The sequence below is a fragment of the Danio rerio genome, chromosome 2, assembly GCF_052040795.2.
Source record: "Danio rerio strain M-AB ecotype USA chromosome 2, GRCz13ab, whole genome shotgun sequence".
Taxonomy (NCBI): Eukaryota; Metazoa; Chordata; class Actinopteri; order Cypriniformes; family Danionidae; genus Danio; species Danio rerio.
Window position 1 is genome coordinate 34,766,215 of NC_141022.1, and position 25,826 is coordinate 34,792,040.

General features: G+C 38.3%; 1 protein-coding gene and 1 long non-coding RNA gene across 2 annotated transcripts in view; one reads left to right on the plus strand and one right to left on the minus strand.

The window, feature by feature from the left end:
• colec12 (collectin sub-family member 12) overlaps positions 1-22,036 on the plus strand; it is a 50,958-nt gene extending 28,922 nt beyond the window's left edge. Inside the window, exons 3-10 of the mRNA NM_001122840.2 lie at positions 10,783-10,905; positions 14,217-14,303; positions 16,054-17,097; positions 17,184-17,678; positions 19,233-19,375; positions 19,529-19,638; positions 21,162-21,304; positions 21,405-22,036. Coding sequence (NP_001116312.2) covers positions 10,783-10,905; positions 14,217-14,303; positions 16,054-17,097; positions 17,184-17,678; positions 19,233-19,375; positions 19,529-19,638; positions 21,162-21,304; positions 21,405-21,424 — 2,165 coding nt within the window. The 3' untranslated portion in view covers positions 21,425-22,036. The remainder of the gene's footprint in view (positions 1-10,782; positions 10,906-14,216; positions 14,304-16,053; positions 17,098-17,183; positions 17,679-19,232; positions 19,376-19,528; positions 19,639-21,161; positions 21,305-21,404) is intronic.
• LOC141378367 (uncharacterized) overlaps positions 6,202-25,826 on the minus strand; it is a 48,569-nt gene continuing 28,944 nt past the window's right edge. The window contains exons 4-5 of the long non-coding RNA XR_015478651.1: positions 9,151-9,261; positions 6,202-8,851 (exon numbers count right to left, since the gene is read on the minus strand). This is a non-coding gene — a long non-coding RNA (uncharacterized LOC141378367). The remainder of the gene's footprint in view (positions 8,852-9,150; positions 9,262-25,826) is intronic.

Below are 25,826 nucleotides of genomic sequence, written 5' to 3' on the forward strand. Positions count from 1 at the left end.
ATTAGATTTAACTGTGGCTCACAGGAACATTCAAACAAGATGTAATTAAGGATAATAATTAATCAGTCACCCTTTGTGAATCTTCAAACACATTTATACAATTTGCTTGACTCTTGTGAGGTGTTCTTTAAGTAATTATTCAATTAAAAGCACTTTGATAAGCATTTGCCTTATTGAGTTGATGTTTCCATTCAAATACGTGAATTTAAATAAACTCTGTCGTTGTATCTGGAGATTGGAGGCTGATGCCTGATGTTTGGGAAAATGATCAGTAGATGAGAGAGTACTTATGCCGAGTTCAGACAGCATGATTTTCAAACTAGTCGTGTCACAGATGTTTTCACACTGCATGACTATCTGGGCTGGCGTTCCGTCGCTGCTTTGTTTACACTGCAAGATGGTTCGGCGACATGGACATTCACATTGCATGACTTTACTATAGGGAGAATCGCCGACAACTTCGTCCAAACTACGTCTCACAGCCAAAAACCTGTAGTATATCTTTTGTTATTAACTACATAATGAGAAAGAAGCCTTTAATGGGGTAGAACATGTACATGTTTGCTCACCTGGGTTTAAAGGGAATAAGCCATTTCTCCTCAACGTTGATAATAAACTAATTTCTTTCTGTATGAAACGTCAAACAGACACGGTTGCTCCTGAGTCCTGTCAAACCTCCACTAGTTTTTCCTCCATTTTGTGGGTCCAAATAAACCGAAAAAGAGCGCTTTTAACTTCTCCCCCAGCCTCCCGCTGGCCTGCAGCAGGTATACACACACGCACACACAAGTGAAAGCTGCTCTCTCATTGGCTGTAGGCGATCGCTGATGTTATTTTCAGTCAAAACTCAATTCACACGGCATGATTTGAATCGCCGACAGCTCCAGATATTTAGCACGCCAAATATCTCACAGGCATCGGCGACTCATCTGCGATTCTCTCAGATCGCGTCTTTGATTGTTCATACTGTGTGATTGTCACTCACGTGCACGAGCAGCGATTTGCCTGTGATTTCAAGCATTTGTCGGCGATTTCTCAAAACCTGTCGGCGAGCCAAAATCGGGGCTAAAATCACGCAGTCTGAACTAGGCATAAGAGGTTATTATTCAAAATCTATTTGATGATGGACTTTCGCATAAGTGTTGTTACAACAAAATCTGATTTGGGGTCTGTGAGACTAGATTAGTTAACTGGTTTGTCCAGTCAGCAAATCAGATAATTTGTTGAGACAAAATCATGTAATTAAATTTTTTTATTATTATTTTTAGGTTTTTTTCCACCTTTTATTAGGATAAACTAGTGGAGATCAGACAGAAAGCATTGGGAGCAGAGAAAGGAGAAGGATCGGCGTTGCTTTCAGTATTTATTCCGGAAATTGCGCTGTCTCCCAATTCGCATACTTATACAACGCTCTAAAAGTATGTACTATTTTTGTGAAGGAAAAGTATATACTTTAGAGTGTGTAAGAGAGTATGCAGGCTTTGGGACACACTACTTCCTCATCAGCAGATCTTTATGTTGCTAGTTACAGTACATCCCCTGTCAATCATTGACACATCATCCACATTTCTTTCATATTTAATTTCCTACCTTATTGGAGAAGCAGCAGCAGGATAATCCACCATTTACTTTCTTGCATGCAGAGAAATCTCCTCAGGTCTTCTTTGGATAATGATGCATTCAGAATTCAATGGCCAAACATATCTTGATATGAGTTCACGTAGTTGTTGCAAACGAAATATAACACAGGAAACGCAATTTAAATGTTTTCCAGCTGGCTAGAAATTAAGTATTATCATTCAAACAACATTACAGAAGACATTTTACTTGATGGTTGGTTTTGTGTGTCCTTCATGTTAGTAGTTTATTTACACCTTTTGTCCGACTTTGTAGTCCTAATCATTTGTATTGTTGGCAATATTAGTGGTTAGATGGTATGGATGCTTTTACTCTTAGAGTTCTTACCGAAAGAAGTAAACCTTAGCATAGTAAATAGAAAACTCAAACAAACAGTATGTTTATTACTATATCTAGATATGTTTATGCACAAATAATAGCCTGATGTAAAATATAAAAGCAAAACATCAGTAGGCTATTTGTAACTGAAAAGTGTAAGCCTTTGGCCTTCAAATTTGCCCTACTTCAAAGTCAAATACACAAATTTCAGTATTCACACTGGTGTATAAGGGAAATATAGGCTATTACAATTTAATACATGCATGTTATTAATTAATCAAGCTGACAAAACATTGCTGTCACTCTGATACAAGTTTTACTTATGGAGAAAAGTAAAAAGCACTGCAGTGTTTGTGTGTTCTGTGTTTGTCTGAGAAAATTAGTCTTACCGAAATGTGAATATTTAATACAAGCTGCAGCTGATCGCTCAATTCTTGTCATGTGAATTGCGGTGCGCTAGAAGCCCAGGGTTCAGTGGTGCGAGTGCGTCATGCCGCTTGTGCGCGCAAGCCGTGCACCTCCATTAAAAACAACAAACTTGTGCAGACTCTAGATATATGGGATTTGCGAACAGCCCCTAAACAGCCACCATCATTTGCCATCTTCATCAGTTGATCTTCTTGCAGAACCATGATGGATTCACCTGATTTGTTAACAAATGGGTTGTGAATCCATACTTCACGGGTCCTTCACTGGGCCTTTTCCCTTTAGCAAAGAAACTTTCCAAAGACATCTGTTTCTTACTCATTTTGCTGCTTACGGGTTAAATTTGGGCACTTAAGTGACCGAGATGTAAGTAAGAGAATACGGTCATTTTTCAAAATAAAAGATTGTTCAGACTCGGATAATAAATAAAACAGATTTAATTAATGATTTTTTTGTGCAGCCCAGTAAAAATTGATCCACAGACCGGTGGTTGAGGACCACTAAATTAAGGGATAGAATGAACTAAGGCAACATAATCATTCTCCTAACTGTCCACTGCTAAGAAATTTTTAAGATATGATGCTGCCCAGAGCTTGCTGAGGCCCCCTTGTGGGCCGGACCCCCCTGTTGGGAACCGCTGCATTAAGGAACTACGTTGAGATGTAAAAGCGAGTTCTGTGTGATTCTAATTCTAATTTTGAATACTATTTAGGACAGATGGTATGCGAATTGGGACGCAGCATTAGTTTTCATCGCAGTTCATGGCAAATCTTTTATTGGGTAAAAAAATCTGACTATAGGGCCGATCACACTGAACGTGCTTTTGCGTTGTGAGGCGCACCACACTGCCTTTTTTTTTTTGTTGACAAGAATCAAGAAGCACGGTACGCTTTTTTTATGTCGCAAGGCAACGACTGAATGAAGTATGATTGTGTGCGAGGTTTGCTGTTGATTTTGGCATTATTTTAATATTTAATAATATTATACAGCACCACATAACTCAAAACAGCAACCACAAGTCTCTCTTCCATCTTCTAAAGTCTCTGTAGTTGTCTTGACAACACAAACACTGCAGTCACCTCAACGGAAACCGCGCCTCTGCTTTCATTTAAAAGAGAATAACGCACTTTTTCAATTGCGAGCGCACAACACGCAATGGCAAAAACGCGAGAAGCAGCAGGTGGTTAAAATGCAAGGTGTGTAGGGCGCATAAGCAGCAGGCAAAACACTCGTGGCCATTAGTAAATCATTTTAAAAAGCATCTTTCGATGCAAAAAGTGAGTTCGGTGTGATCAGCCCCTTAGTTGCGCACAAAATGCAAGCACTGTTTTTGTTTATGCCGTGTTCAATCATGGCATATTTAGCATTTAAATACATTTTAAAAATACAAAGAAATAATTTGTGAAACAATAGTAAACCCTAAAACTAGGATTTTTGCCAATTGTGCATCATTCAGAGGGACAAAACAAGTTTTAGAAAGTCACCCTTATACATTTTTTTCCAAATAAAAATCAAGTCAAAGATGGACTACTTTCTGCTTGTAGTTTGGAAAAACTGTCTTTTTGTTTTAATGGAAATTTCCATCACAAGTGTTCTGCTGCATTGGGCAAGTGTGAGTGGGTCTTATAGCAGGTACAGAGAAAAAAAACTAGAAGTTCAGGAATTTTCTTTGAGCGACTTCCTGAGTCCAAATGAAACACAGCTGTTGCACAGGCGTGGATGCGGGCCTCAGCGTTTCTCTCTCTCAATCTCCTGCCACAGTTTAACAACCCCATCTCACACACGCACACACTTAAAGCAGCACTTTCATTCTCCAACTTTTAATATGATCCATCACCAGATCCGTAGCATTTAGACTGCAGCTAAAGTACATGCATTTTGGGGCTGTCGTTTGGTATACTTTGACTTCATTCAGCCTGTGTTTGACTTGTTATTTTCTCATTGGGAATTTCCTGGACTAAAACCAGTCACACTGCTGAAAATGACACACTAGTCACTTTCCAGAGCCTCCCTAAAGCCCTGTAGTAAAGGGCAAGGTATGCTGACCATTCCAGGGCCTCAGTTTGCTTTTCCCTAGGGTTCTTCATTTGAAGGAGTTACAAACATTAAATGTGTGGGTGTTTGGATGTGTGTCAGAATGTTTATGGATGATGTCGTCATGTATTTTCTATATACTGTATGCTTGTAAGATATTTGAACATGCTAACATTTTAAGAATTGTAAAGAGCATGTTCTGATCTGATTTAAATTCCTACACAACAAAAACTATGCTAGTTCTTCAGATGATCCATTAAAGTGATTCAATTCATTCAAAAAGAAAATGATGTGTTCATTTTCACCATTGAGCCGTCCCAGATGCAGATCTTTTTTTTTTTTTTGTCTTCAGTAAAACAGTTACAGGTTTTTGTTGTTGTTTCTGAAACTGTGGTCCTTGGTTAGATGATACATTGAGGTATTCTGAAGCAAAATTATTGGTCTGTGCAAGAAACAACTGTTATTTACAACCAGGGTTCATACGGTCATGGAAAACCTGGAAAAGTCATGGAATTTTGACATTTTCCAGGCCTGGAAAAGTTTTGGAAAAACAGAAAAACCCACAAAGTTTTGGAAAAGTCATGGAAAACAGATATCTGTATACTTGAATATAGGTTAGTTGTCTTTACTTCTTTTCTGTCCTTGGCCAATCACATACTCTCACATTATTAGTGTGGTGTAAGCATTATCTAAATCAGTTTTACATAGATATAAATATAAATTGAAACTAAATAGATTATTGCGTTTTACGAAATGCTGTAATAAGTTTGCACATGCATTGTTTTTCTTTTACCATGCATATGTAGACATTGCATGAAACAATAGGTCATGAAAATTTACTTAAAAGTCTTAGTAAAATCATGAAAAAAGTCATGGAATTTTAGTAGTAAGAAAGTGTATGAACCCTGTACAACACTATTACCTTCAATCCACACACAGCTTTGGCAAAGGGTCCAGCTTTACATTTAAAACCTTTTATTTTTGATTAGTTTTGCAGGTTTGGAGCAACATGGAGATGACAGAAGTGTTTTATTTCACTGATTTCCATCTATTTTTTCTTTCTTTTTAGGTTAGGTTAAGTTAGGTTAGGTTAGGTCAAGGCTGCCCAAACTTGGTCCTGGAGGGCCGGTGTCCTGCATATTTTTGTTTTAACCCCAATTGAACACACCTGATCTAGCTAATCAAGCTGTTTCTAGGTATACTAGAAAGCTACAAGCAGGTGTGTTTAAGAAGGTTGGAGCTAAACTATGTAGGACACCGGCCTTCTAGGACCGAGATGGACACCTCTGGGTTAGGTTACTTGATTTATACCTGAAGGTAGATTTGGTTTGCAGTCAAGAGTCCTCATATCATAACAATACCACACAAAAACTCACTTAGAGCCAACAACAAATGGACATAAAGACATAAAGCATAAATATACAAAAGTAAATAAATAATCGCTTCAAGTGCCCACCCCCCAAATAAATATTTAAAACAATTTAAAAAAATGTCAAATATGCAAGTCACAGAAATACCTCTGCTTTGGTCTATTTAAATGTCTAATGGCTGGTGGTATGAAACTATTTTTGTGTTCTTTAATTCTACAGCCTGATACTAAAAAAGGAAGGATATGAAACTCTTGAGTGTAGGGGATGAGCTGCATCCCTTATAACTGAATTTGTAATTCTCTTTTGCTGCCTTGTTTACACAGCCTCCAGATTGTTTTTATTCTTAAAAGAAGAATTCCTAAACCATGACACCTATGTAAAAGATAAATTGGATTCAATAAATCATGGTGAAATAAAATCATCATGTGTTTATCAATATGAAAACAGTTAAACTTTCTCAAACAGAACAGTTGCTGGTGCCCTTTTTTACACACTGCTTCACAATTCTCATCAAACGAGAGTTTCGAGTCAATAATTGTGCCAAGGTATATGTATGATTGCACACTTTCGACAGTCTGATTTTTATTGGAAGTGTTCACCTGTGTGTAAGCAGAAGACATGACTCCTCACACCATCTGACAAAATCCGTAAGTACTGGACCATGAGCTGTTTCATTATCACAACGTTGGCTGACAATGACAGTGTCATCTGCATATTTAATAATGGTTCTATTTTCCCTCCTACACTGGCGCATATTTGTATCAGGGATGTATAACAGAGGTGAAAGAACACATCCTTGTGGGGATCCGGTTGAGGAGCAAGCTTTATCAGATAAGCATCCATTCACTCTAAAACTTTGTGTTCGATTATGCCAAGCTCAGACTGCATGATTTTAGCCCCGATTTTGTCTCGCTGACAGGTTTTGAGAAATCGCCAATAAATACCTGTAATCACAGGCAAATTGGTGCTCTTTCACGTGGGTAACAGTCACACAATGTGAACTATCAGAAACGCAATCTGAGAGAATCGCCAATGAGTCGCTGATGCCTGTAAGATATTTGTCATACTAAATATCTGGAGATAGCGGCGATTCAAATTATGCCATGTGAAATGAGTTTTGACTGACAATAACATCGGCGATCACCTACAGCCAAGGAGAGAGCAGCATTCACTAGTGTGGGTATCTGCAGGCCAGCAGGGGGTTGTGGGAGAAATTAAAAGCGCTTATTTTTTATTTATTTGGACCCGAGAAATTGAGGAAAACTAGTGGAAATTTGGCAGGAGCACCCATGTCTGTTTGACATGCCATCTGGACAATATCACAACTGGGTCAAAAAAGAAAATAGTTGAGGAGAAATTATGCAAATATGTACATTTTCTACCCCATTAAAGTTTTATTTCTCATTATGTAGTTAATTACAAAAGATATGCTACGTGTTTTTGGTTGTGAGACGTAGTTTGGACAAAGTTGTCATCGATTCTTCCTATTCTAAAGTCATGAAACCCCCTGTCGTGGAACCATCTTGCAGTGTAAACAAAGCAGCGACACAACGCTAGCACAGATAGTCATGCAGTGTGAAAACATCTGTGACACGACTACTTTGAAAATTATGCAGTCTGAACTCGGCATAAGTTAAGAAGTTAAGGATCCTGCCCATCAGGTTATTACCAAGGTCAAACTGTTCCAGCAGTCTACTAATTAAAATGTGAAGTTGTGTTAAAAGCGGAGGAAAAGTCGAAAAACAAAAGCTGTATTTTTATAAGAACCGTTTTTCCTTCCCAGCTGTAGAGTTGTAAGCTGAAAAGTCTTGCTGGTTTCCCTATGTGTTGTGCGACTGCACACATTGAAGTGTCCCATCTTGGAATTCCTGTTATCTAAAAGCACATCTGTACTTCCTCTGTGAAATTAGCTCTTCCCTCCTGATTCTGAAAGCATGTGTGAAAAGGGCAGAAGGAAAATAAAGCTGTCTGCTTCATCTTGCTTCAGTGCTGTAAATCGGGAGCAATTTGTCCATCTCTAGTTAAGACTTTTCATTAGGTGAAAGAAACACAGCAATAAACACTCTCCAGCCATGCATTTCTTGTTTTCTTTTTTCCCCTCTGTCCTTTGCACACCCCAGTGACCCACAGCCAGAGGTGGTGATGTTGCTTGTTTATATGGTGTGGTTTGGTTGTAGTTGAGTGCAGTTGAGATGGTGGGGGCCTGAACTCCCCCACACAGACCACCTCACCAAACCCCCCCCCCTACATCCGGGGCCATTGCTCGGAGGGCCCTTTAAGGCGTTCTGCCATGGTGTTTACACAGATGTGTGGGCCTAAAGACAGGCTCCCCCGCGACCTGCCCACCCCCAGCTCTCTCCTGGGGCTTTCATTTCAGCCTGACCTGGATGCCATGGCTGCCACTCTGACCATAGGCTGATAATGTAAGCCTCGTTCTGGAATGTCTGGAGAGATAGTGGACATGTTTATTAGCTGAGCCTCAACTTAAATGCAACAGAAGTCCACTGCTGAATGTCATGCTTTTGTTGTTGTCCTCGTGTGACACTATTAAATCGCTCTAGTCTAGATCTAAAGGGAAACCAATTGTAATCAGAAACAGATTGACACAGATCAGTCATTCTTGTTCAGGGCAAGCATGACACATGTGCTTTCACCGCGGTAAAGTTCTGATGGTGTAGTTTCAGCTTGACTCATAAAAACAAACAGCGGGGCAGTTATTCGCGTCCACTATCATGTGGTGAAGTACTATGATCTCTAAAGCTGCTTTGCGTGAAATCGCTGAAATATTTGTTTGTCCCTTGGAATTTGATTGTGTCTTGAAGGAATTTCCTGACGGTGTTTCAGATGTTTTGTTATGTTAGGTCGGGGGGTAGTTAAGTAGAGGATTACTTTACATAGCAGAGGTCATTATTACCACATCAGAAGAAGGAAATATTAAATCAAGGAGCTAATGAAAAAAATAAAAGGAAAAGGGATAGTACACACATTCTGTCATCATTGACTTTCTACTGTGGAACGCACAAGTGTGAAGTCTTTTTCTATATGGGCTGAAGAGGAGATGTCCACTGAGGAAATGAAATGATGAAGTGATTTGGTCACACTTTCCAATAAGGTTCATTAGTTAATGTATGTACTAGCATGAACTACGGATGAACAATACTTGTATAGCAGTTATTGCATAAATATCGCATTATTTAACATTCAAATTCATGCTTGTTAACATTAGTTATTGCAAGTTAACTTGAACTAACAATGAACAACTGTATTTTCATTAACTAAAGTTAACTAACATGAACAAATACTCTATTAAATCTATAGTTCATTGCTTGTTCATGTTGTTAGTAAACAATTTTTATTTATTTACCTTGCTTCAGCTTAGTCCCTGGTTAGCAGAGGTCACCACAGTAGAATGAACCGCCAACTATTCTGGCCCATGTTCCACACAGCGGATGCCATTCCAGACGCAAACCAGCACCTGGAAACACCCATACACACTCATTCACACACTTATAAACTACAGCCTATTTAGTTTAGTCAATTCACCTGTACCGTATGTCTTTGGACTGTGGAGAAAACCCACGCCAACACTGGGAAAACATCCACTCAGAAATGCCAACTGACCCAACCAAGAATTGAACCAGCAACCTTCTTGCTGTGAGGCGACAGTGCTAACCACTGAGTCACCGTGCCGCATAACATTAACCAATACAAGCTTATTGTAAAGTGTTACCAGTGATTTTATGTAGATGGAAAGCATATTTAATTATTGGTTCAGATAACTTCAGTGAACATAATGTAAAAATATTGTTGAAACTCATTATAAATCTTGTTATTTAAAATTAATTAAAACCTCTTGCTGACAAATCTGAATACCTAGTGTTTTTTTTCTAGGGGCATTTTATCTTTTTGTTTGTAATTTTTTTTTTTTTAATATTTGTAGGGGTTTTCACCTTTATTGGGATAGGACAGTGGAGATTTTACAGACAGGAAAGTGTGGGGAGAGGAGATAGGGGAAGGATTGGCAAAGCACCTTAAGCCAGGAATCGAACTCGGGTGCGCCGTGTGTCGACGCACTAACCACTAGGCTATTGGCGCCGACGGCTTTTTATCTTTATTATATGGGACAGTAGAGATGTGACAGGAATACATGGGGAGCAGAGAGAGGGAAAAGGACTGGCAAAGGACCTCGAGCAGGGAACCGAATTCGGTTCGCAGTGAGCACCTCAGTATTATGTGTGCAGCCTCAGTGATATGCCGACACACTTTGCCACTAGGCTATTGGCTTTGAAGAAAACCTAGTGGTTTAAAACATAATGGCAAAATATACTATTTAAAAGGATTCATTCATTCATTAATATCTATATAATTAGTCTCTATTTCAGAGCTCGCCACAGTGGAATGAACCACCAACTATCCCGGTACATTCTTTACGCAGCGGATGCCCTTACAGCTGCAAACCAGTACTGGAAAACAACCATACACACTCATTCACACACACTTATACACTACAACCATTTTAGTTCATCCAAACACCAACTGGGCCAGCTGGGACTCAAACCAGTGACCAGCATAATTATTATGCTGCACTGTTATTGTTTTATATGCCATTAAATCATTCTTTAGTCTTTTGGTTGGTAATTTATTATACTTAAATGACATGTCAGAGGGTGCCTTCTGTAAAAAGTTGTAAAAAATGAATGAATCAATTAATAAAAACGGCACATTATGGGGGATTAAGAAAAGTTGATTTGATGCTTGAATATGACACTGAACCCAACTTCATTCAGAATATCTTCTTTTGTGTCCTAAAGAAAAAGGTTATTGTTTCTAACAGCATGAAGGGGAACTAATGAAGACTTTTCAGTGGCATGTAAACTGTCCCGTTAAGGAAGTAATTTCCTGTTTTCCTGTCAGAGTTGTTTTAGAATGTGTATTTATCATTTATCATGCTGAAACGCATTTGCATATTTTAATGCAATATTCATTTGTGTTGCAGGTATCCAGGAAGGAAATGAATGCACTAAATGTAAAAACGACTGGGCCCTGAGGGTGGCGATTGCACTTCTGTATGTGCTTTGTGCACTGCTCACCATAGCTGTGGCTGTGCTGGGATACAAAGGTAGGAAGTCTTTCGCTCATTGACTTTGAAGATTCTCTCTCATTCATTCATCTTTTAGAGAGAGATGTGATGAGCATCGTTATATATCAGCCTACTATGCTTTCACAGAGACTTAAACAACAGCACAGTGCAGGTTCATTGGGTTTATATCTTATCGAGTGAACACTGTATGTATCAGGAATGTGCCAGAATTGAACCTTTTCCATAATTTCAACAGTTCAGTTTTGAACTTTGGCTCACTTCGTTATTTCTCCTGACATAAGGCAACCTTATTGCACTGTAGTTTTCCAAAAATTGTCAACCGGACTATCACAGTGAAATCTGTTTTCTGTATTAGCCTGGAAAATCAGGATTGCTGTGAAACTGAGCATCACAGTATATTTTGTCTGGTGCCAGAAACCAGGATTAGATAATGCACGCTGTTGCCTTCCAGATGAGCATGGTAAATTTGAGATATTTCAACAGGGTTCGAATGGAGTTTATTATTCAAGTACATTCAGTCAGTCATATTTTCAATAATGCAGACGGACTGACAGATGGATAATAGACTTTTAAAACACAAATCAAACATAAATTAAGTGGCAGCCATAAATAATCCCACCTGACTCCTCTCTCATCTTCCACCATCGCTGCTCCTCCTTTTATCCTTCTGGAGCTCTTCCATGAGTGGGAAGAAAGAAAGGAAGAAAGAAAGAAAGAAAGAAAGAAAGAAAGAAAAGGAGGATGCAATAAAGAAGCAAAGAAGTAAATAAAGAAAAAAGACATGAAAGAAAAAAATGTAAGACAAAAGACATTAAAAAATAAGAAAGAAAATAGAGAAGGAGGGTGGATGGAGGGTTGGATGGATGGAAATAAGGCCTGAAAGAGAGAAGGTTGGGCAGAAGATTACACTGAAAGATGCATAGACAGAGAGAGAAAATTGAAGAAAAGGAGAATGGATGATAGATGGAAGAAAAGAATGAAGTAAAGAAAGAAAGAAAAAGACATGAAAGAAAAAAGAAAATAGAAAAGGATGGATTGATGGGGGGTTGGATAGATGGATGGATGGATGGATGGATGGATAAGATGTTTGAAAAAGAGAAGGTTGAGCAGAAGTTTACAATAAAAGATGCATAGACAGAAAGTAGAAAGAAAGTAGAAAAGGAGGATGGATGGATGGATGGATGGATGGATGGATGGATGGATGGATGGATGGATGGATGGATGGATGGATGGATGGATGATGGATGATGTTTAGATGGATGTATGGATGGAAGTAAGAAATAAGGAAAAAAGTAGGAAGACATGAAAGAAAGAACAAAGCTATGAAAAAATGAAGTAAAAAACATGAAAATAAAAAGAAAGAAGAAAAGGAGGATGGATGAGTGAATGTATGGAAAGAAGATCAGAAAGAGAGAAGGTTGGGCAGAAGATTACAACAAACGATACATAAACAGATAGAAAGAAAGATTGAAGAAAAGGAAGAGAGAATGGATGGAAAGAAAGAAGACATGAAAAGTAGAAAAGGAGGATGGATGGATGGATGGATGGATGGATGGATGGATGGATGGATGGATGGATGGATGGATGGATGGATGGATGGATGGACAGAGGGCCAGAAAGAGACGGTTGGGCAGAAAATTACAAAAAAGAAGGAAGTAAACAAAGAAAAAAGGAAAGAAAGAAAGAAAGAAAGAAAGAAAGAAAGAAAGAAAGAAAGAAAGAAAGAAAGAAAGAAAGAAAGAAAGAAAGAAATATGGATGCATGGATTGATGGTTAGAAAAAAGAAGTGTGATTATTGTCTTATTTCATCCTTGTGTCTTTGAATGCAACAAATGATTTCTACAAGTCACCCAGATCTGTTCTTGAAATGGCTCCATCTTATTTCCCTTTAAAAGTGTTTGAAGTGACGCTCCAGAATCTCCACCGACTCCACATGACACCTGTGCTTCACTAAAGCATTAAAACCAACCAGACCAGAAGACCATGTAAAGCTGCGAGGGGCACTGCATAAGATTTCATACCTCAGCAACCATTTGCAGTACCAAAACGCACAAGCTGAATGACAGAGACCATGTGGCATTCTGAATACAGTATGAATGTCTTCTGCTGGCAGTGCCAACTGGATCTAATTCTGTATCACTACTAAAATTTCGGCCTGAACAACTTTATACCAACAGGAGTTCTTATTGCACGTTCAGATTTGGTCCGGTGAGTGGCTGGATGTTTAAACTGATTCACACACAGCTAAAGTATCATTCGACTAAACTCCATTCAAAAATAACACCGCATATACAGGAAAACAAAAAGAAAGGAGAGGGAGGGCGAGAGACAGAGAGAAAGAACTGGCAGTGTTGACCTCCCGCTGAAAGACTCCCAGTGTGAAAATGACCAACAAGCCTTTGAAATGGACCTCCGTGTTTTGTTTTTCCCCTACAGCATATATTTGTTTTGTGTTTAGTTACACAAGCGCAGTCAGGAATGCTAACACCCTGGATCTTTGATGTGTTTGAGTTAGCTGGCAGCAGATCGCCGAGTGCTGCATGTCTCAATGAAACGCAAGTTAAAAAACAGTGAGACCAAATACACTGGAGAGCGAAGATGATGACTTTATTTTTGCATGCAAGTCTGACCGCTGCTGAGATATTGAATAGGATAAACACAGCGATCGAAGGGGGGGATCTGAAGCCATTCCGGGACTTTGTCTGAATAGCCTGTAAGACCACGTCCCAAAGCAAATGATAAATGTGGCAGTTGGTATTTTAATCATATACCTCTCACCAAACGGATGATGCATAGTGATAGCGCCATCTAGTGGTAAACAACAACATGCAACTCCAGCATGAGGACTAATGTAAGACGTTTACAGCATTGTATAAGATAATAAATGGTCTGGTCATGGTCGGAGTTGGTTATATTAACATTTTAGCCCTCAGGCATTTTTAACTGGGGTTTCATTATTGTACAAATCAGGGATGAGAGCAGAATCTGTCCTTGAATGGCTGTAGTGGTGCCAGCAAGACTGCTGGGAATCACCACAAAGGCTCAGGAGATGCTCCGATAACAACTCCTCAGGATCCACTCCAAATTCCAAAGGAAATGAAGTGTCGTGCATTTCCTGCATGACTGGGTGTGTGGAATGTATGTTGCATTTTTATGCATATGCTCTGTATGACTTGACAACGCTAAATCGTCTGCACAGCTCAAAACAATCAGCATATTGGAGGAAATGATTTCATTGTCTATCAAGAAGCTTTTTGACCCATGAAAGTGCTACATCAGGGTTTACAGTACACTAGTCTGACTTGACATCTATAATGTGTGTCCTGCAGTGGTCCAGAGGATGGATAATGTAACAGAGGGTATGCAAAATTATGGAGGGAAAATCACGGCTGTAGAGACTGATCTTAAGAAACTTGGTAAGTCCAACAGACTCCAGTAGAGAGTAAATATCATACATAACTGACTCATTCATGCTATGGACCTGTTCTTAAGTCCTGGAATTAAGAGCACAAGTAGTTGAGGGAGACTCATTGCTGCTTATGCCTATCCCTACTGTTTAAACAGATTAATTGTACAGATGTGGCTACTAAGAATGCACAAGTGAATGAAAGTGACCTCACACAATGCTGCAGTACTGCGTGGCACAGCACAAAATAGCAAGAGAGACATGACCAGCAGGGGGCAGTTATGTAACATAGTGAACATACTGAACTGATATACTGTAGCAGCGCACAGGTGGAGAAGCAAAGGAAATTTCTTCCTTTAATCCTAAAATCATTTGACAAAAAAACTAATGAGCCTTTGTAAAATTAAAATTTAATTTATTTATATTATATTGTTTATATCTATATTGTTATAACTTTTGTTTGTCTTATATTACTTTATTTATTTAATGTTTTTATTATATCCAATATTTGTAATTCCTCAAATGATTTCAAAACAGCTTCAGCTATTTTATCTAGAGCAATGAAATTGTGTTAAGCCTACAAAAGTGGATACGTAATTTGTGAAGTTTTTCGTCTTTCTGTTGTATTCATATGTGAATAGAAATATGTATTCATTATCTCCAAAATAAAGAAACCTAAACGTGCATGTTTCATGCACAAACACACTTTTAAAATGTGACAAAAACTCTGGACAACTGAAAGTTACTGGCTGCTGTCTCTTTAATGCGCTTATTTTTACGCAATTATTACGCGTTATTAAAACATCAAGGAGGATACAGCAAAGAAAAATCATTTATTAAATTAAAACTAAGGTGACGCGGTGGTGGAGTAGGTAGTGCTGTCGCCTCACAGCAAGAAGGTCGCTAGTTCGAACTTCGGAGAGATAAGCTGGCATTTCTGTGTGGAGTTTACATGTTCTCCCCACGTTCACATGAGTTTCCTCCGGGTTCTCCGGTAGGTGAATTGGGAAGGCTAAATTGTCTATAATGTATGAGTGTGAATGGTTGTGTATGGATGTTTCCCAGAGATTGGTTGCGACGGGAAGGGTATCCGCTGCGTAAAACATGTGCTGGATAAGTTGGCGGCTCATTCCGCTGTGGCGGCCATAGATTAATAAATGTATGAATGAATGAATGAAACTAAAACTACTTAATTATTTTATGCACACCTTTAAATTTAAAAGAGAAACATAAGGGCGATTTTAAGCAAAATAAGACCCCTATTCTAGTAGCTATGCTTTTTCTTCCCTTATATTTATTTTATTACAAAGATAGAACTTGGGACCTTAGGCTTGCACTGGTTCAACAATGGAACAGCGGTTGTTCTTTGCACCACCTGGTGGATATGGATTTTTTTTATTTTTTATGAAAAGGCGTTTTTTGCTGCTGCAGCACTGCATGTGACTAATTGCAGCACTGCACATGAAGAAATGCGCTTTCTCAGTGGCCATATCTGTATCTACTTTCTATCACTTTCCATATTTGTTTGAGTGGAGGGCCTTGGGCTGGGGGTGCTCTACAAACAATGTAGAACAAAGTTTATTAATGACACAAAAATGTACCATTTTTATTTATATTATTATTATTATTATGAGACCTCATCGCTTTTTATATTAACTATATGTTTTCTATTGAAAGCCTGTCAAGCGATGACTTTTTAAAATTAATGACAATGTACAGCCATTTATATTACTCACTGTAGTTGTACATTTAATGTGCAGATGATCAAACGGGAGAGAAGTCAGAAAATGCTACCAGTGAACTTCACTCATTCAAGTTGGAATTTCAGACATTGCAGAAGCAGCTCAGCGACGTTATTGTGAAGACTTCCAACAACAGAGCTGTTCTCAAAGAGCTACAGCTAGCTGGTGAGGACATGCAGAGTGGACATCTCTCGCTGCGAGACCTGCTGGAGAGCAATGCCAATGTCATCAGCAAAGTAAACCACACTTTGAACACATACAACAGTCTGATTGATGGATTAAAAACAGAAACGGCGAGACTCCAGTCAGATCTCCATGTACAGACAAGTGAACAGGGCCAAAACAGCCACAGCATCAGCACTCTAAACTTTACCCAGACCCAGCAGAGGAACCTCATCAGCTCCCTCCAGAGATCAGTGGAGGACACTGGCCAGGCTGTGCAGAAGCTTAAGAATGACTATCAGAGCCTCCAGCAGGTGGCTAGGCAAACCAAAGCAGATGCTGATTGGCTGAGAGAGAAGGTGCAGAACCTTCAGGCTTTAGCGGCTAATAATTCTCTGCTGACTCGCTCTAACAGTGACTCTCTAGAGGACGTAACCTCTCAGTTAACCACACTGTCAGAGCAGGTCCAGAACACTTCGACCATCACTGACAGCCATGATCAGAGCCTGCGTGAGCTCATGGACCAGCAGCGAGATCATGATAATGCCACCTCCATTAGATTTGATGCATTAGAGGCACGTCTTGACAGCAATGAGGGGGAAATGGACCGCATAACAGGGAATGTTAGCTTTACCACGCAGCTGCTCAGAGCGATCAGTACAGACTTGAATGGTCTGCGCACGTGCTCTGAGACGGTGACCCGACACTCAGAACTGCTGCATGGGCTCAACAACAGTGTGGCTGAAACCAGGGCAGAAAGCACAGAGCTCAAAGCCCAGCAGGAGGAACTCGCTGTCAGGCTTGACAAAGAGGTCAGCAGCCTTTCCATAGTTATGGATGAAATGAAACTGGTTGACAACAAACACTCGCAGCTCATCACAAACTTCACCATCCTTCAGGGTAAGTCCTGGGTCAGGGTCTGAGTCAAAATTAATCTCTTAATCTACATAATGACTCATCTAGCATTTCTTTATTGTTGATTTTAGGTCCTCCTGGTCCAAGGGGTCCTCGGGGAGATAAAGGGTCCATGGGGCTACCTGGTAAAACTGGCCCGAAAGGTGAAAAGGGTGAAAAAGGAGCACCTGGTGATGCTGGACCTAAAGGAGAAAAGGGTCCAGCGGGACCTCCTGGTGTGCCAGGGTTGAAAGGGCCACCTGGATCAAGAGGAAGCCCTGGGCCAAAGGGTTCACGAGGATCTGGGGGCAGGCAAGGGCCTTCAGGGGAGAAAGGTGACCCTGGGATACCTGGTATGCCTGGAAGAGATGGTCAGCCTGGTCCTACTGGCCCACAAGGGCCACAGGGACTCAGAGGTCCAGCTGGACCTGCAGGACTAGAAGGAGCCCGTGGACCCGTAGGCCCCATTGGCCCACCAGGACCACCTGGATTACCAGGACTTCCTGCACCACCAATAGTTGTGCCACCAGTAGATCCACAAGGCTTTGTCAACCGCCAGGTAGCGCCGCCACCAACAACTACACCAGGTACAAGCTGTTCTTCTCATATATTTTTTTATTTTATAAATCTTTTGATAGAACGGGTAAACACTTGATCAAATAAAAAAGGGAGCTTTGTGGATTTGCAGCAAGGTAAAAAAAAGCCATGATGCATAGAACAAGCTGTTGTTGTTGAACAGTGTCATGAATGACTCTCAAGCCATTCTAAATTTATCCTTTTGCTCAACGTTTGATTTTTGAGTCATGCACAGATGGCTTGTTCGGTGTACAGGAAGGGCCATTTTTAGTGCCTGATAAATATAACCAGTGAACCTTTACTTGCTTGCCAACAACCTAATTTAAAGCATTTGACTTATAGAGATCCATCAACTTGATCACTTTTTTAGCTTTCATTTAAACACAGATTCATCGATTGGGATTTTTTAATTCAGATTTAAACAAAAGTTTTCCATGTAAGCATAGTTGTTGTTATAAGATGTTGAACTAATCAGCTGTATATCATTGATGAAATGGTGTTTCTGAAACCTGGAATGATAAAAGCAAAATGGTTTGGTGACCAGGTGAGATTATCTCAGCAACTGCAAAGCTTATAGGTTGTTCCTGGTCAATAATGAGAATTTACCCATAGTGGCCTGAAAGAAAAGTACAAACTGACAATGACGTTGGGCTTCCATGGTTCATTGATGCATGGGATCAACAATGGCTATCCCATCTAGCCAAACCAACAGAAGGTTTACTTTGGTATGATAGGTCACATAAACATTGTAGGTACTGAACTTGTGACACATGGCAGTCTGCTGCGTATGGGATGTGAAGTCACTCACAGACCAGTCAGACTGTCTAATATCCCTTAATGACTGTTGAACACTGTGACAATGCCCACACAAGCATTTGAACTGGACCATGGAAGCTGATGTGTCCCATTTTCTCTGTAGCAAATATCTTACATGGAAATTCAATGTTTAACCATTTATGCTAAAGTAATTTGGGCCCATGTTACCTACCCAATGATTGTTGGTCTGCGTGGACCAGTGTATCCTGTTAAAAGAGGCCACTTCCAGTAGAAAACCCCAGTGTCATGTAATGGTGTACCTGCTCTCCATCAAACATTAGGTAGGTAGCATGTGTCCCATTTAGGCAGCTGGTCCCTGTGTTTGGGTCATTTTTGTGTGTATTTAAGTCCATTCTTGGCTTGCTTTCACATTGCAACTTAAGTCAAAGAGAGAGAGAGAGAGTTGTGTGAATCTTGTTCACAAGATTTATTCTTTGACTTATGTTAAGTTGCTATGGAACTGCCTAAAGGGTCATTCAGATATGCTGCTTTGTTTGCTTATTTCCTGTTTTCTCATTTTAAAGCGATGATCTTTTAAAGCCAGTTTTTGATATAATTATGACATTAAATCTTTCTTTTTCTTCATATTTACGCTGCATGTCATATTTTGTCTGAACGACCTGTGCTGCTGTCGGTGTTGGACAAGACTCTTTTGTAAAAGAGATTTTAATTTTGACGTATTAATCCTATATCAAAATTTCTGAAAATTTGACAAATGAAGATATGTTTACCATTTGCTTGTTTTTAAGGATGTCCCCCTCAGTGGAAGGGCTTCAGAGAGCAATGCTATCACTTCTCAGCTCCAATGGAGAGTCTGAACTTTGATGAAGCCAAGGAAAGATGCAGCAACTTGAGTTCATCTATGCTGATTATCAATGATGAAGAAGAGCAGGTAAGCTGATCATGGATAATACTCTCAATTATGTAATATGTCATCAATAATTCATATTAATTGTGTTCAAATGGAGTTAAAACCCTTTAAATTTCCACAAAAAAAACCTTTAAATGTGTGTTAAATAAATGATCACTTTAATATCTATCACAGCTATGGATAAAGAGGCAGATTTCTGGAAAAGGCTACTTTTGGCTGGGCCTTACAGACAGCGCAGAGGAAAACATCTGGAGATGGGTGGATGGGAGCCTGCCTAACTATACGTGAGTAAACAAACTAAATATAAAAAGTGTACACAGGGTCTAAAACTAACATTTGCCAAGTGAAATAAATCAACACTGGCATGTATAAGCAACAAAGTCATTCAGCAGCTAATCAGAGACTGTATTTAATATTTCTAACAATAATTGTGAACATCACAGGGTTTAATGCACAGATGTCAAACTCTGCACAGTTTAGTTCCAACTCTAATTAAACACCTAAATCTAATTGTGTTCTTTACGCTTGTTTGAAATGAACAGGTAGGTTTGTTTATGCAGGGCTGGAACTAATTTCTGCAGGGCTCTGATTAGTGTGATTATTAAATCATAAATGTGACACACAGTGCTGTAATAATCTTTATACATGAGCAGCTCATCATCATAACCCAATTTCAGTGTCTCTACACTACCTGACAAAAGTCTTATGTTGTTTTAGGAACAACAAATAATAACTTGACTACTAGGTGTTCGTTTGGCATCAGAAGTGGCTTAAATGAAAGGCAAAGGCCTCTAGATTATGCTTATTTTACCAAAACATGATCACGCCTTAATTTTTTAATGATTTGGTTAGGACAGTAAGGTCTGACTTTGCTTAGACAATAGTGTTGTCATGGTGCAGTGGGAAAAGAATTGGTATTGTGTATGACTTCCATGAGCTTGGATGACTGCATCCATACATCTCTGCAGTGACTCAGATAACTTAATAATACATTTATCTGGAATGGCAAAGAAAGCGTTCTTGCAGGACTTGTGGAGTTCATCAAGATTCTTTGTAATCATCTTCAATGCCTCCTCCTTCATCTTACACCAGACATGCTCAATAATGTTCATATCTGGTGACTAGGCTGGCCAATCCTGGAGCACCTTGACCTTCTTTGCTTTCAGGAACTTTGATGTGGAGGCTGAAGTATAAGAATAAGAGCTACCCTGCTGAAGAATTTGCCCTCTCTTGTGGTTTGTAATGTAATGGGCAGCACAAATGTCTTGATAACTCAGGCTGTTGATGTTGCCATCCACTCTGCAGATCTCTCACATGCCCTCTTACTGAATGTAACCCCAAACCATGATTTTTCTTTCATCAAACTTGACTTGTTTCCACGAGAATCTTGGGTCTATGCAGGTTCCAGTTGGTCTCTGCAGTATTTGTGATGACTATGATGCAGTTCATCTGATGATTCATCTGAAAAATGTACCTTCTGCCATTTTTTTAATCTACTTGAAGTCAAGCTATTATTTGTTACTTTTACAACTGAGATTGACGATAAGACTTTTGTCAGGTAGTGGAGTCCTAGCTAAATTGAAATTTATAATAAATAATTTAGTTCAGTTGTATTTCTTTTCAGTTTGATTATTTTATTGAAATAATTTACATAGTATTTTATGGATTTGTTTACTTTTTGTAGTTCAGTTAAAATGAAATTTAGGCCATGAAATCATTGATTTAATATATAATGCTCATCCAGTTTACATTCTGCAGCACTTTTATATTTAAATATTTGTACATATCTCTTGATTTTAATTAAAAGAAAATGGAAACCTGGTCAGCCTGATAACTGGAGCCATGGTCATGAAGCTGGTGAGGACTGCGCAGGGTTGATACACGAGGCCAGTTGGAATGACTTTTTCTGCACAGAACGCATTGGTTTTATTTGTGAACGAACTAATGAATGTAAGTACTAATCATCTAATTTGACCTCCTTTTCATTTTCATAATTTCATCTAAATTGTGCTTGTGTGTAATTAATTGGTGTCTTTTTCCATTTTCACAGCCAAAGTTCCAGTTTTATAGCATCTGTTGAATGAATGAAAAGAGAATATGATATGACAATCATAAAGACACTTGAGAAGGTTTCTGTCACAGTATCCTCTCGCTTTGGCCAGAGTGCAACATACAGTACGTGATAAACTCAAAAGTAAAGTCATCGACAATCACGACCAAGTCAATACTGCAAACTACACAAAAAACACTGATCACCAGTCACGTTAATGTTTAGATAAGTGAAAAGGCTGTAATGTATTGTAATCGTGTGACTGTAAATACCTGTCTTCCCTGTGTCATTAACAAAGCTGATGCCACATTACTCCAGTGCAATACAATGAAGCTTTGTAGCTGCTTTAATTGAAATGAAGCTTTGAACAGCCGAGCATAACGCTACAGTTAATATGTTTTAATGACTATAATCCAAAAATCGTTCACAACAGAGTTTTATATCATAAGTCTTGGAACATCATTGATGTGATTTTATATTAAAAAAATTGATAAGGTTTTGAATTTTTGAAATATTTGATTACGCAGTAGCTATGTATAAAATAGTTGTGTATTTGAACACATGTACATGTATGTAGTCATGATCAAAGACCATGTTTTTATCTGAAATAAAATATAGTAGGTATTTTTCAATATGCTTTTGACATTTTATCAGTATGTCTAAATGTGGAATGCAATGTCTGTGTTCAATACTTATTTCAATCACACATACATTATGCATATACCGATTTTACAGTATGTGTTTATACTGTGTTTACTGTGACAGTGTAACAATAACTTGTATCTATTGATTAGTAATTTTGTCAGACATATTTAGAATAAGAATCAGTTGACTGTATTTTGATTGAATATTTCCTAAAAAAAAAAAAAGTTATTGTAAACTATAATATTAATAATAAGATAAATACACTCACCGGCCACTTTATTAGGTACGCCTGTCCAACTGCTCATTAATGCAAAATTCTAATCAGCCAGTCATATGGCAGCAACTCAATGCATTTAGGCATGTAGACATGGTCAAGACGAGTTCAAGCAGTTCAAACAGCATCAGAATGGGGAAGAAAGGGGATTAAAGTGACTCTGAATGTGGCATGTTTGTTGGTTCCAGATGGGCTGGTCTGAGTATTTCAGAAACTGCTGATCTACTGAGATTTTCAAGCACAACCGTCTCTAGGGTTTACAGAGAATAGTCAGAAAAAGAGAAAATACCCAGTGAGCGACAGTTCTGTGGTCGCAAATGCCTTGTTGATTCCAGAGGAAAATGGCCAGACTGGTTTAAGCTGATAGAAAGGCAACAGTAACTCAAATAATCACTCATTACAACTGAGGTATGCAGAAGAGCATCTCTGAATGCACAAAACCTCAAACCTTGAGGCAGATGGGCAACAGCAGTAGAAGACCACACCAAAGGTGCCACTCCTGTCAGCTAACAACAGGAAACTGAGGCTATTCACACAGGCTCACCAAAATTGGACAACAGAAGATTGGAAAAACATTGCCTGGTCTGATGAGTCTTGATTTCTGCTGCGACATTCAGGTGGTAGGGTCAGAATTTACCAATTGAGGATCATGTCAACGCCACAGCCTACCTCAGTATTGTTGCTCACCATGTCCATCCCTTTCGCAGTGTACCCATCTTCTGATGGTTACTTCCAGCAGGATAACGCACCATGACATAAAGCTTGAATCATCTAAGACTGGTTTCTTGAACATGACAATGAGTTAACTGTACACAAATGGCCTCCACAATCACCAGATATCAGTCCAATAGAGCACATTTGGGATGTGGTGAAGATTCGCATCATGTATGTGCAGCTGACAGATCTGCAGCAACTGAGTGATGCTATCATGTCAATATGGACCAAAATCTCAGAGAAATATTTCCAGTAGCTTGTTGAATCTATGCCATGAAGGATCAAGGCAATTCTGAAGGGAAAAGGAGGTCTAACCCGGTAGTAAGGTGTACCTAATAAAGTGGCTGGTAAGTGTACATTATGCATTTACCAGTTTTGCAGTATGTGTTTATATATTTTTTGTCTAAGCACAAATATTATCCATAATCATTTATACTGATTTAGTCAAAATGCCCAATGTGACAGTGTAACAATAAATTGTATCTAATAATTTAGTAATCTTGTCAGACATGTTTAGAACAAGAATCAGTTGATTGAATTTTAATTTAATATTGTTGCTAATAAAAAGTGAATAATAAACTATAATTGATTCATTAGTTGTATTAATAATAAGACATATAGATAGTTATAAAGAGCCTTGATGAAAGTGAGATTTTTCTCTAAAATGGTGGTTCCCAAAGTGGGGATCGCAGTACAATGACAGGGGCTTGCTTTGTAATTTCAAAAAGTCAAATAAATTAGATTAAACTGTTAGAATTACCATATTTTATCCATAACTCACAGAAGAAAAATACATAATTGTTTTAGAAAAAAATTGTCAACTGAGACAGCTTGCTGTTACTTTTTAGAAATGATAAAGACAAATTTAGATAAAGGGGGTTGAGGGTGGGTGGGAGCAGTTTTTCTTGATTTACGTAAGGCATTTGATACTGTTAACCATGATATTTTAATTAACAAATTAAACAATTACGATCTTTCAAAGCAAACACTAAACTGGATAAAATCATACTTAAGTGATTGGAGTCAATGTGTTCAGGTTATCTACCTTTAAACCAATTAGATTAGGAGTGCCTCAAGGATCCATTTTAGGACCTTTACTTTTTAGTATTTATATAAATGATTTAGCAGCTATATGCATTGATGCTAATTTATTAATGTACGCTGATTATGCTTTACACTTATGAAAAAAAATCCAACAGAGGTTGCTACTAAATTAACAAATGAAATGCAAAATGTTTTTAAATGGTTGCAAAATCCAAACCTTACCTTAAATGTTGAAAAGACTGTATCCATGTTTCTCAAATAGGTCTAAAGTTGGAAAAGTTTTAGAAATTTTTATAAATGGGCAAAGTATTAAAAATGTCACTGAATTTAAATATTTAGGCATCATGTTAGACTCAGAGCTCAATTTTAAAACTCATATTAAAAACTTGCTACCACACTGTGATTCAATCTAAGAAATTTCAAACATATCAGAGATTCTCTGACTTATGAGGCCTCGGGTATGTATTTAAATACTATGATTGTTCCACGTTTGTTGTACTGTATAACGAGCTGGTCTCAATCATGTAAATCATCTTTAACACTGTTGAAATCAATATACAAGAGAGCACTTAAAGTTCAAGCCTTGGTTGTACCATCACTGCGATCTCTTTAAAAACATAATATTAAATAATACAATATTTGTTTTGTTTTTAAAATTATTCACAATCTTTCTGCTCCATCGTTTAAAAAATTATTTTAAATTCCAAATCAGAAAACATCGCAAGTGACGCATTCTATGGTAAAAGGGGAATGTATTGCCCCTCTTTTGGTCAATTCTCTTTTATTTATAAAGCCTCAAATCTATGGAATTCTGTCCCAACAGAAATAATCACATGTACAAATTATATGATGTTTTCACTCCTGACTAGGAGGTGGTTTTTGTGAAATCAAATTTGTACACACTGAGTGAGATGTTTTTGAGTTGTCAGGGTTTTAGTTTATATGCGATTGTGCCTGAATGTTTTAATCTGACTTTTTAACTAATTGGATATCATTGTTTTAATTCTAACCTGTCCAGGGACTGCAGTTGGAAATTAGCAATCCTGCTACAACCTGGCACAATGCATCTTTCCTCTGTGGTTAATGTAATTTTTGTGCATTGTCCCTGTTAAATAAATAAATTCATTCATTCACCAAATAAATTCTAGCCTATGGTTGTTAGACTGCTGCACTTTTTTCGTGTTGTCAATACGCTCATGTTTATATAGGCCTATTATTATTATTACACTTCTGAGGAATGTGGGGGTCACAAGTCACTGGCATTGTTATTTTGGGGTCGCGTGCTGAAAAGTTAGGGAACCCCTGCTCTAAAACATTATAAAGAGCCCAAACATTTGAAGGTATAGTATTTATTTAACTTTATGGTTTTACATTTTTAAACTACATTTTAAACTTGTATAAATGCATGAGGTATTTTTAGATCAGGAAATGTAACCTCAAAAATATATTTTTGGAAGCCCCTATGTTTGAAGGTAAGTCCGTTTGAATTCATAGTTTATTACTTATACAAATATAATGCCATTGCAAAGCACTATGAACACATCCACAGCTCAGTTTCTGAAAAATTACTACAATTTCCCCACACCAATATTCTATTTTAGTTCTAACAATTTCCCCTCACAGTCTTAATTGTAGTTTGAATAAACAACAAGTTGTCTTAATTCCCCAATAATGAAAAAAATCACAAATTTAGATTTTTAACCAAATAAACAAAACAAGAGGGGGTGAATGTAAATATAATCTCG